The sequence below is a fragment of the Mus pahari genome, chromosome 4 (assembly GCF_900095145.1).
Source record: "Mus pahari chromosome 4, PAHARI_EIJ_v1.1, whole genome shotgun sequence".
NCBI classification, from domain to species: domain Eukaryota; kingdom Metazoa; phylum Chordata; class Mammalia; order Rodentia; family Muridae; genus Mus; species Mus pahari.
This window is the reverse complement of record NC_034593.1, coordinates 22,831,956-22,844,773: the sequence shown is the minus strand read 5'-3', so window position 1 is coordinate 22,844,773 and position 12,818 is coordinate 22,831,956. Positions and strand designations below refer to the sequence as shown.

The 12,818-nt window shown below is 44.8% G+C and overlaps 1 protein-coding gene across 4 annotated transcripts in view; it reads right to left on the bottom strand.

Moving 5' to 3' along the window:
* The window catches only part of Pld1 (phospholipase D1), a 185,426-nt gene that overhangs the window by 100,890 nt on the left and 71,718 nt on the right, over window positions 1–12,818 (bottom strand). For all 4 annotated transcript variants that reach the window (XM_029537928.1, XM_029537927.1, XM_029537929.1 and 1 more), the window contains 4 exons: window positions 5,204–5,394; window positions 4,253–4,380; window positions 637–782; window positions 96–201 (listed from right to left, as the gene is read on the bottom strand). In XM_029537928.1, coding sequence (XP_029393788.1) covers window positions 96–201; window positions 637–782; window positions 4,253–4,380; window positions 5,204–5,363 — 540 coding nt within the window. In that variant the 5' untranslated portion in view covers window positions 5,364–5,394. The remainder of the gene's footprint in view (window positions 1–95; window positions 202–636; window positions 783–4,252; window positions 4,381–5,203; window positions 5,395–12,818) is intronic.

Genomic DNA, 12,818 nt, shown 5'->3' with positions numbered 1-12,818 from the left:
ACACACACACACACACACACACACACACACACACACACACACACACAGGAACAAGTGCAGTTAAACTTTCACAAAGCCGCAGAACGAAGACTCACCCTCCTGCCAAAGAACTGTTCTTCCTGGATTGTGTTTTCTGATGAACGGGGCAGACTGGGCATCTCTCGGGGTTCTTCTTTGACATTTTGTCTTCTAAATGTATGTCTAAAACACACACACACAATACAAAAAGCGATTAGACTATTCTTAAAGTATCTTATATTATCTTTCATGCCATTGTTTAGTTTTGATATTTTAGTATTATATTAATTTTTATATTATTCAGTATTATTTAAGTATTATATTTGGTATTAGTAGTATATCCTGTAAATGTTTAAAACATTTTCATGTAGCCCAGGCTAGCCTCCAACTCAATATAGTCAAGACTAGCCTTGAACTCCTGATCCTCCTGTCACCTTCTCTCAAGCGCTGGGGATCACAGGCATGCCGTACACAGCAGCTGAGGTGGCTTACTTTTAAAAGAGCTATGCAATTGAAAATAGCTACCAAAAATGGAATTGGTAGCCTGTGAGACGAATAAAATGTGTTTCCCGTCCACATAACGGAGGTAACTTTGCCATGCCAGCCCTGCGGTGTTACCTTTTGGTGGGGATGGGGATCCGGATAAAGGCTTTGTACTTGAGTAATTCTCTGTGAAACTCTTGGAAGTGCTTGAATTTCCTCTTAACTTGCCACGTGAATTCCCCGTGCGTCAACTCAATCGTGTACAGATTGATACTTGGCACCTACGGTGACAGATGTTTAAAAAGAAAAGATTTTATCTCACATGGGGAAAGGTCTGACATTTCCCCCATAGCAAACAACAGCTAATTGCTAAGTAATATTAAAGTAGTATCAGTCTATTTATTTTGTGTTGGTGTTTGGCATTTTAAAAATACGCTATCTTTATTAATCTGCTTAGAACTCCATACACTGCTGTGATCCGTACTCACACCTTGCCCCTCCCCCCCCATTCCTCCTAGACCCACTCCCCACCTCCCACCTCCCCTCTTCTCCCCTCCTCATTTAAAAAAAAAAATAACCTACCCAGTCCAATTTGTGCTGCCCATATTCTCAGGTGACAGGGCACCCACAGGAGCATGGTGGATATACCAGGAGGTACCCACTTAAAGAAAGTTAGCTTTCTCTATCCTGGTAGTCATTCGCTGTAAGAAGCATCTCTGCTAGGGAGCTGGCACTTGTAAACCACTATAGGTAACACTTTTTTTTTTTTTTTTAAAGCAACCAAATATAGAAGTAGTGCCTTAAAAGTTTATATGATAAATTACATGAAATAAACTTAGTGTCATACAGACAAACGCCTGTAAATCCTTTTCCTCTCTGCACACACATGCCCATGCACATTTGCACACTGGAAATGAAGGAAGCAGTTAGTAAGGCCTGACAAACACTGAGAGCCCTGGTCACACATGGACAGCAAAGATACATTGCAGATGGAGAGGAGGCAGGAGCAAAGGCCTATGGGACCACCTTCTTAGCCCTCTTTACCTAAACAAATGGCACAGAGCATATCATCCCTTCTTTAAAAAAAAAAAAAAGAAAGAAAGAAAAGAAAATGGAAGGTCTAGCCTTGTCTACACAAGCCCCTGCATGAGGCATCTGCCAGGGTTCAAGGACACAGGGAAGGTTGCCGCCCTGTTGAGTACAGAGTGTATAACAGGATCATGATCTTGTCAGTATTAGTGTTAACCACTCTTAGACCTAGTGTTTGGATGAGGGCACAGAAACCAAGAGGTTCAGTTACCTGCTCAAGAATTCAAAGCAAAGACGCAAACTTAACCCTGCAGTTCAGCTCCAGAGTCTGTGCATTTAAGCCCTATGCAGTGTACTTTGCTCTCTAAAAGATGCTGGGCAAAATAAGAAGGAAAGGGTATCTTAGAGATGTGGCTCATCACAGAAGTGTAAGTCTAACACTGTAGGGAAAGCCTACAGTGGAGCTCAAGCAACCGAAAGCTCTGCAGTGAATAAACCCCATGTGGAGACATGGGCCTATAATCTCAGCACTCCTGAGGTGGAGTTCAAGGTCAGCCTCAGCTACGTAGCAATACTATAAGTCCAAACTGTAAGGGCTAATTGGGGCTACATGAGACCATCTCTGAAAAGGGGAAGGGCAGGGGAGACAGAGACAGAGGGGGAAGGAAAGAAAAGAGTCCAGAGCACAGGCAGACGCCAGTGTGGACACCAGCGTGGTGTAAACTGAAGCCAGCAGAGCAAAATCGAAACCACAGCTGCCCCAAACCACAGCAACCTCCAAGATACTGGGGGGGTGGGGGATGGGAGGCGGGGAGTCAACTGACTGCTGACCAAAGGCTACTATTCAATTCTGGGTGTGTGTGGCAGCAGAGGCCAATGGTAGCCTTCTCCATCCTGACTAGTTCTTAACCTGAAGGAAAAAGGTCACTATTCTCCAACGACTTGACCTGACTTGTATGAAATCCAAGCAGCAACAAGCAAGCTACTACCCACACTATTTTCTGACCCTATGTGTTTCTGGGGGACCAGCTTTGCTCTGCAGAGATAGTTTATGCTAATTCTTTTTTATTATTATTTTATTTTGTTTTAGTATTCAGAAAAACCAGATAGGGTGAAATCTCTGAGGCTGGGGTGGAGCTTCAGGGACTGAAGGTAACACCCAGAGGACGGAAGAGAGGCTGCAGGGGACTGGAGAGTGGGGTCTCGAGAACAATTCAGGGATTAAAATTTGCCAGCAGAACTTTCTCTCAGCAGTGCATCTGAATATAGATCGCACATACTTCTAGATCACAATGTTGGGACATTTGTTTCCTTTTAAGAGATAAGTAGCATTCATATTTTCTTGCTGAAGACGCCTTAGGAAAAGTACAGCTTCTCTTGACTTAGACCCGGCCTTCAGTTAGAATGGATGTTGAATGAAATAACAAACAAACGAAAGAAATAAAAGGGAAGGGCGTGACCTCCCCACGGTATGGTGAAGGGAAGGTTTGTTGTAGACATGGGGGAGCGCAGAGTCAAAGGCAGGGGCGTTTGGGAGAGCACAGAGTGAAGCTGACCTTCATGGGCCACATGAGGAGAAGGGGAGGGGAGAGAGCAGAGCCAGGAGAGTAAAGGAGAGGGAAACCAAAAGGCTGGATTATAGAGGGAAGGGCTCTGGAGAAAGGAAGCACAGCCTTGGGATGGAGATGCTAGGATGGGACGGGAGGGGCAGGAAGTATGCCAATCATACCCTATGACAGGTAGGGACTGAGGGATGCTGGGAGAACCTGGCAGCCAAGTCCGCCTTGATGTATAAAATAGGCAGCTCAGTCATTTGTCCTGGGTTTGAGACCTAACAGACAGATGTAAGACAAAAGCCCAAGTGAAAGGTCTATGGGAGAAAAAGAACACCTTGCCAGTTATTAAATTAATAGATTGCCGGGCAGTGGTGGTGCATGCCTTTAATCCCAGCACTTGGGAGGCAGAGGCAGGCAGATTTCTGAGTTCAAGGCCAGCCTAGTCTACAGAGTGAATTCCAGGTCAGCCAGTGCTACACAGAGGAACCAAAAAAACAAAAACAAAAAAACAAAACAAAACAAAAACAAACAAAAAACAAGCAAACAAACAAACAAACAAACAAAAAATTAATAGATTGCCTTGAATGATCCTTCTTTCCATGCATTTACTTATTTTGTGTCTGTGTGTCTATGGGCGTGTGGGTGTCACAGCACTCAGGTGGAGACCAGAGGAAATTGTCAGGAGTCAGTTCTGCACTCCCCAACCTGACTTCAGAGATCAAACGAAGTTTCTCAGTCCTGGCAGCAAGCGCCTTTACCTACGGAATCACCTCACTAGCCCTTGAATGCTATCTAACATAAAACGAAAAAAGCGACATGGTGGCAGCATAGCTGCTCACACCTATTTTCTCAACCCTGGGGAGGCGGAGGAAGGAGGGTCAAGAGCTGAAGGCCAGGCTTGGCTACAGAGACCTCGTGTCACAGCAGTAAGGAGCAAGGTTCTCACAAGGGGCAGGTCTGGGGGGCGGGGATGAAAAGAGTGTATGAGAAGGGAGCAAATTCCTGAGATGTGAAGAGAACTTGGAAGTGGTAACCCATGTCCAACCACAGCATCACAGCGGAGAGAAAGGAGCCAGGTCAATAGGTCAGCGGGTCAGCGGGTCAGCGTGGTTTGTTGACACTTAGTGGATAAAAAAAGAAACGAGATGAACCCAAACCACCCTGACCCTTGAGGTCGATGTGAAGCGCTCCACTTCCAGTACTTGTGCTTTTACGGGACAGCCAGAGAGGTAGGTCTGGATGTTGGGCTCCTTAAATCCTTGAGTGTTGTAAATAGAAGAGAATGGGATGCACCCTGAAAAAGACAAAGGTGAAAGGTTATTCCAGTGAGAGAGAGGAGCAGCATCGCACAGCGTCAAGAGTCATATAGCTGTTAAGATGGGGCTGGTGGGGCCCAGTGAATGAAGATGCTGCCATCTGATGACAAGGGGTTTCACCCAGGAGACTCACGTGACTGTTTTGGGAAAGGAGTTGCCATAAAACTGCTGGGCCCCAGGAATGAGATTTCTTAGGAGAGAGGGTTTCCGGACCAAGGGAGCCATGACTGAACCTTGAGGTAGGTCAGTGTTAAGGGACACCGAATTATATCAGATGGGGCCTTAAAGGGGGAAGAGAGGCTTCCTTTTAAAGTCTGAAAAGGCACTGTACCGAGAGGTATCCCATAAAGCAAGAGTGGAGGACACCTGATGGGGTGGCAGGAAGTCCAGAGAAATTCCCCAGACAGAGGAAAATAAAGAATGTTTGTGTCCTTTCCAGGAACTGGGGGAAGTTTTAAACGTTGTGATTCAGTCTGGGATAGCCTACACAACAAGAAAATAGAGGAGCCAGGTACTGGGCAGGACCATAAATTAGGGGCTGTGAAGCCATCAGAGAACATGGCCTAACTCTGTCCCAGAGCTGCAGAGGGACATGGGATCTGGTCTTCACTCAGAGTGACCATTCTCTTAAGGAGACAGACCCATGATCTATCAGAACAATAAAAATAAATCATAAGTAAGTCTTGGGAAGCCTTCACTTCGCAAACACTGCGTCTCTGAGGACAGAGGTTGCTCTCTGATTATTTATCTGTGCTCTGCCATCCCTGAGGAAGTCTTGACCCCTCCATGGTCTGTCCTTACCTTCCTGAGTCTTGGGGTCTCCTGGAGAGGTGTCATATTCCACCTCCTCTCCCTCAAAATGAAGCTCCCGGGTGTCGAGATTTTCTATCAGGTTGCTCATATCTGTGGCGATTTTCTGCAGTGTAGACGTGTTCACCCTGGTCTCGCTTTTCAGTGACATGCTAACTTCTGACAGAGTGAAAACAGAGGGGCTGGGGAAGGAAGACAAGGTGTCACTCAGATACACTGGGATGTGGAAATCCCTTCCTCAGGATTTGGAATCAGGTGTAGATGAAACATTTGCAAACAAAGCAACTCTAGGTGAGGTGTGGGCATTATAAAGAATCAGTCTGTCGATCTTCCTGCATTGCATCCAAACAGTTCCCATTGTGTAGGCTAACACGGAGCAAGACCACTGTAGAGAATAAAATAATACAACACTTCACGGAACAACATGCCAGCATTTCTCTCATTGTATCTTATGCATGTGACTAAACGAGGAGAGGCTAGAGAGACTGGGAATGCTTTAGCAGAGAAGATATCCTTCTTTGTTTAATAAATAAGCTCAAACTCAGAATACAAAATAGCCTGGCACGGCATGGTAGCCCATCACAGCTCCTTAGAGACTGAGGCAGGCACATTTCTTTGAGTTCAAGGTCGGCCTGGTCTACATAGTGAGTTCCAGGCTAGCCAAGACTACATTAGGAAAATCCTGTTTAAAACACAAAGAAAGAAAAACAGAGAGAGAGAGAGAGGGAGAGAGAGAGAGAGAGAGAGGATGAGAGGGAGAAGGCAAAATGGAGGAAGGAAAGGAAGGAGAAAAAGGAGGGTAGGAGAAAGGAAAGAAAAGAATAATGTGTGTGAAATATATAATAAATGAAAAGTAAGCAACACTTTCTTAAAGAAAATCGAGGGAATTCCCCACATTCTAATACATAGCTTTAAACATCATTTCTTATGCCTCACCACCTGAGTTAGATCCTAGAACCCTCGCTGCAAGGACAAGCCCTGGCACCCAGAAGGCCTCTGTGCCCCCATGCAAATGCAATAACGAAAAGGACAAAGTGTCTAGGACGACACAACCTTTCTAGGCATTGTCTGGGGCTGAGTCCCTAGCAAGGTGCACTACCACTTAGAGATGTGAGGCTTTGGCCATGACCTTGCCTGAGTGGTGGAGTACGTGTCTGGAAAGGAAACGGATTCACACACCTGCTCCTAAAGCTACCAGAGGGGTTAGGATTGTCATCTCCCTCCCTCTTTCTAAGAGAGCTGGCTCTATCTCATCCCGACACCTAATAACATGAGTCACTGCACATCAGAGCCCAGGGAGAAGGCTTCAGGTAGATTCTAGTTTTCATTTAAAATATGGAGGGTTAAGCAGTGAGCGCTGTCGTTAGAGCTGGATGAAAAGATCCGTATCGCCCAAATCAGAAATCATCTCTGGGGCTGGTGAGATGGCTCAGTGGGTAAGAGCACCCGACTGCTCTTCTGAAGGTCCGGAGTTCAAATCCCAGCAACCACATGGTGGCTCATAACCATCCGTAACAAGATCTGGCGCCCTCTTCCAGAGTGTCTGAAGACAGCTACAGTGTACTTACATATAATAAATAAATAAATAAAAGAATAATTTATGAAAAAAATAAAAAGAAATCATCTCTTATCCAGTCAGGCCTAAGCTGGGAGTCTCACGTGGCTAACTCTTCTGCGTATGCCCATTTCCTACTGTAGCTCACCAACACTTAATTAGCACTCACTGTGTGTGTGAGAAGCAATAGCTGAAAATATGAAGCCTGGCAGGCTGAGTTCAGCCTCTTGATCCATGGCGGAAAGACAGAATCAAGTCCCGGAAGCCGTTCTCGGACCTCCACACGTGCCAGTGGCAAATGCAGTCGTGCACACATAGACACACACACACATACACACGTGCACATACACACATACATACACATGTGCACTTACACACAGCAAATGTGAAGATAAGTTCAAGAGCACCTGCTGTGTGGCTTGGGGGAACAGCTACACATAATCCCTAGTTCATCCCAGGCTCCTCCAAGGGCTTGACCTTTCTGAGAAAAGGATACATTGAGAGGACGATTCCTGGCTGGGTTCTCTCCTGCAGGTTCTGTGGAGAGGCTGGGTGAGCCACGAGGGGCCAACTTAGTCAGCTCTTGTAATAACAAGTCTCCGAAACCTAGACAGTGCTGTGTCTGGTGGAGACCTTGTTTGGAAATGCAGAGGCAGGGTGGAGGAGGGAAGTTCTGGCTTGCCCTGTGTCTATGACTATACATCAGCGTTCCCTGTGAACTGGCTAACCTGCCTCTCAGCTTTCTTTCTCTCCGTTGACTGTAAGGACATTTAAATCTGTTTTTACACCTTACCATTGTCAAATGACTGGGTTCTTGTTACCTGTATCGCTTATCTCTTCCTTTCAATTCTCTCTCTCTCTCTCTCTCTCTCTCTCTCTCTCTCTCTCTCTCTCTCTCCCTCCCTCCCTCCCTCCCTCCCTCCCTCCCTCCCTCCTTCTCTCCCCCCTCTCTCTCTCATTTCCAAATTATCTTTCTAAAATTTGGAGATGTGCAAATTTCCTTGCAAGTGGGAATATTCCGATGCACCCCGCCAAGGCAAGCCTTTGTAAAGGTTGACTATAAAGGCATGAACAGGAAATAACATTTTCCTACAATTCAGTGTCCACAGCACAAGGCCATTTCAGTAGCTTCCTCCTCAACAAATCTCATTCCCAAGGTTCTTTAACCATAAAAACTTAACTCTATATAAGAGATACCATGAAGCCAGTTAGCTCCAAGATAATGGTGGCATATGCCTTTAATCCCAGCACTCTGGAGACAGAAGCCGGTTAGCTCCAAGATAATGGTGGTGTACACCTTCAATCCCGTCACTCGGGAGGTAGAGGCAGGCGGATTTCTGAGTTCGAGGCCAGACTGGTCTACAGGGTGAGTTCCAGGACAGCCAGGGCTACACAGAGAAACCCTGTCTCGAAAAACCAAAAAATAAATAAATAAATAATAATAATAATAATAATTTCAGTAATTTAACCATCTTCCTGTCTCCAGGAATTACTCCAAGTCATTTTGCATTTAAATAAGAGTGTGGATGTTGGACCGCTTTTCAGCCTACATTACCTAATGAATGTTTGTTCAGCTTTCACTGGGGAGGTGCTGCCTTAGGGCCACAGATAAAATATTTGTTTCCTCTTCTCCTAATCCAACATGTTCTGTCTTGGTCAGTGTTCTATTGCTGTGAAGAGATGACGACCATGGCAACTCCCCTCCGCCTCGCCCTGCCCCCCCCCCCACAGGGTTTCTCTGTATACCCCTGGCTGTCCTGGAACTCACTTTGTAGACCAGGCTGGCCTCAAACTCACAAATCCGCCTGCCTCTGCCTCCCGAGTGATGGGATTAAAGGCGTGCACCACCACGCCTGGCATGGCAACTCTTATAAAGGCATTACAGCTTCAGAGGCTTAGTTCATTGTCATCATGGCAGGGAACATGGTGGCAGGCAAGGAGACATGGTGCTGGAGACGTAGCTGAGAGTTCTACATTCAGATTCACAGGCAGCAGGAGAAGAGAGACACTGGGTCTGGCTTGGGCTTTTGAAACTTCTTTGGCCAAAGTCCAGTGACACACTTGCTCCAAGACCACCTCTCCCTGTCCCTCTGAAGTGGTGCCACTCCCTCATGACTAAGCATTCAGACATCTGAGCCCATGGAGGCCATTCTTATTTAACTCACCACAAGCTCCTAACCAATGAATGAACTCTTCTATGAAGGACTGACTTTGAAAAGCAGATGTGACTGGTTCTAATGTATTACAGACTTAGTTGCTGAGGTTCACAAGCATTGGTTTTACTTTATGGATTGAATGACTAGATATTTAATCTTTTCTGTCTGCTCTGACAATAGGACATGTCCTCTAGTTTAAATACAACACCTTGAGGATCATCTGAACCCACAGTCACTACAGTAATGGAAACATGTCAGGACAGCTTCCTGAATTTCCTTGATTCATAATATAAGACAGTAAGAAATTAAGGGACCTAAAGGGTCTACTGATTTACGCATTAGATGATGAAGGTTTTTCCAGCAACTGTAGGAAATCGAAGGGATGGTTTGAGCATCACTGTCTTTATTAGGTTCTTCACATTCTGTCATGAATTATTACCCCACAATTCTATCGTTGGTATTAGCTTTCAAAACCAAACGGTGAGCTCATGTTTATTCCTATGCTGTCAAATTTTCACTTATTAGGCAATGTGTTGTTTTAATTAAAGCAATTTATCTTGGATGAGAGCAGCTGCTATGGTTACAGCCTGAGTTATCCAGCACTGGAATACGCCTGCCCTTCAGTGATGACATTTGAGATAACATAGTTCATTATCTTATCTCTTTATAAGTCTAAACTGTGGATCTCTCTCTCTCTCTCTCTCTCTCTCTCTCTCTCTCTCTCTCTCTCTCTCTCTCTCTCCCTCCCTCCCTCCCTCTCTCTCCAAAGAAGAGATGATGCCAGCACACAGATGAGAGCAGCTAGGCTGTAATTCTGTTGCATGTGTATGGGGAGGTAAACAGGGTTGTTTTCCTTTCCTTTTTTTTCTTCTGTTTTTGAATACTAGAGTCAATACTCTTTGCAGCAGCTATTTAATAACCTCATCATTCACTGAAGGAAGCAGGGGAACAGGGTTTTCTTTCCATCTTGCAACAGGATTGAGAACAAGAACAGGGATTTTCCTTCTCACATAATACATACATACTAGCTAAAATAACAGTAATATTGCCAGCTGTAGTCACTGATGTTAAGGTAAACATTAGTGCTAGTTAACATTTGCTACGTATGTCCTACATGTCAGGCATTGCACAATGTTATCTGTTCCATAACCATCTTGGGAGATGGGTCCCACTAGCAGCCATACCAGCTTAGAGAAGAGAGGATGCCTTCAGAGGGTCCCATGAACAGGGAGTGAGGAATTCAACCCTCTGACTCCAGAGTTCAACCAACAAGCAAACCATCCATGGCCACTGAGACCCCCTCATAATATGATTGAAGTATATCAAACACATCATATGAGAAAAATTAATAAACTAACACAAATATAATTTTAACAGGAGCAACAACAAAACCTCTAGCACTGCATCCTGTGAAGACAGTTATGTCGTGATTTCTGCTTCCTTTCTGAGTAATCATGCTGTAGTCATGTTTTTCTTGTGATATTTGTGCTTTGCAAGAGAAATAGGCATAACAGATTTCAAAGCCAATAAAACCCCAAGTCATAACTATGTATGTGAATTATAATCAGACCATTGAAGAGAATGTTAATGAATAGCTTCCCATAATTCATGACAGAACCATCCTCATCCCAGAGCTCTCTCTGATCACCCAGAAGTTACTATTATGGGATAGACTTGACGTTCCCTAAAGCATAAAAATCATAACCAAAAGTTCAAACTGACTTAAATCTCTAGTAATGCTGTAAGACTTGAATATATATATATATATATATATATATATATATATATTAGTTTAACTGACTTTAAATGAAGTATTGGGGTATTTTACCTTCTAAAATATATATTGTGAGAAAATAAAACATGGTGGGGTTTTTTTCTCAAGCTTTTAATGTTTTCTTTGATCTTTGGTTTTTAAGAATATCACATCCACAAAGATCAGTGGGAAACCTGTTATGTCCCTTCATCAAAAAAATCAAATGTCAGAGCCTGGAGAGATGGCTCAGTGGTTGCTCTTTTGAAGAACCTGGGATCAGTTCCCAGCACCCACTTAGCAGCTCACTACCACCTATAACTCCTGTTCCAGTGGATCAGATGCCCTCTTCTGGCCTCCATAGGCATTGCAAGCATATGGTTCATATATATAAAATTCAGGCAAATTGCCCACAAAAAGGAAATCACAAAATAAAAAATTTAAATATTGAATTAAATGTCAGCAGTACAGGGCAAGGTCAGATGACCATGAAGGTTCTGTCCTTGCTGTCAGAGAGTGGCCAATTGTCAGCTCCAGAGTGTCAGTGTCACCTCTGTGCACTGCACTGCCACGCCTAGCTGAGGAAGCCATGACAGGGAGGTGCACCTATAGGCAAAGGTGACCCTGGTTGCCAGTGTACCCTCTAGCTCAGTGAAAAGATCTGTAGAGGGAAGCTTGCTTAGTAGTGGAAGTCTTCAAGGCTGTCCTGCCTTGCTAGGATGTGTCCTGCCTTCTACCTCTACTAAGTTTCTCAAAGTAACACGCCCTCTTGCTTCTGCCCTCCTGGCTGGACCAGTCAGAGAATGGGATCTATTAGCCAAGTCTTCTGACTTTTGGACTATAGCACACAAATGGTAAAGAAACAGTTAGCTTTCCACTGTAAAACACAACTGTTGATGGAATTAGACAGGAAGGCACCACCCATCATCCTCCCGGGCCCTCCTCGCTGCTCATTAAATTCTTCCTTGGTCCTGAAATGGAACTGCCTGTGTTTTCCATAATAGTGGCTCTTGCTTATTCCCTTGACAAGAGCTGGAATTATCTGGGAGGCAAGCCTCCGGACACTCCTGTGAGGGAGCAGCTTGATAGGACGAACTGGAGTTTGAAGACCCACCCCAAGTGTAAGTGGCAGTGCGGTGGTTTGAATGGAAATGGTCTGCATAGGCTCATAGGAAGTATGAGCTAAGTGGGGTGGAACTATTAGGAGGTGTGGCCTTGTTGGAGTGGGTGTGGCCTTATTGAAGTAGGTGTGGCCTTGTTAGGGGAAGAACCAGATACAGAACTCTTAGTCACTACTCTAGCAACATGTCTGCCTGTGCACCACCATGTTTCCCACTTTGATGATAATGGACTAAACCTCTGAACTGTCCACCAGCCCCAATCAAATGTTTTCCTTAGGTAGTTCATTTTCTATTTCCTTTCCTTTGCAGTTTTAATTTTTATGTCATGGGTCAGTGTTTGCCTGAATGTACGTCTGTGGATCATAAGTACACAGTGCCCAGAGAGGCCAGAAAGGGTCCGTCAGAGCCCTTGTGCCTGGAGTTACAGACAGTTGTGAACCGCCGTGTGGGGGCTGGGAATGGAAATTGGCCCCTCTTGAGGAGCAGTCAGTGCTCTTACCCAATGAGCCATCTCTCCAGCTCCTTGGTAAATTTTCCATTAGCAAATATCAATTAGTATTGTATCTCATTTACATACTTATGCTAATGATCCCTGACAACATTGTCAACACTGACCCCCAAGCAACCAGGGCAGCTTTATGACACAGAAGCAGCAATCAGTTCCCACAGATACCATCGAACCCTAGAGGCAGGAAAAAAATGATGCTTCTTGATTTACCCCCAAATTTCCCTAAATTCGTGGACCTCCTTGGGTGGTCTTCTGACCATCCATTTTGCCTGGCAAGAGCTTCCCTGTGCATTTCATCTGGTTCACCCTTGACTCTGTATTTCCCTCATCATAGGAACTCGTAACTTCTATTCTGTCTCAGTTCTTTGCTTCCAGAGGCACATCCAATTGTCATGGGAAAATGATATCTACAGGAGGATCACTGTGAGTTCAAGATCAGACTGGGCAACACTGTCAGACTCTCTTCTCTCTCTCTCTCTCTCTCTCTCTCTCTCTCTCTCTCTCTCTCTCTCTCTC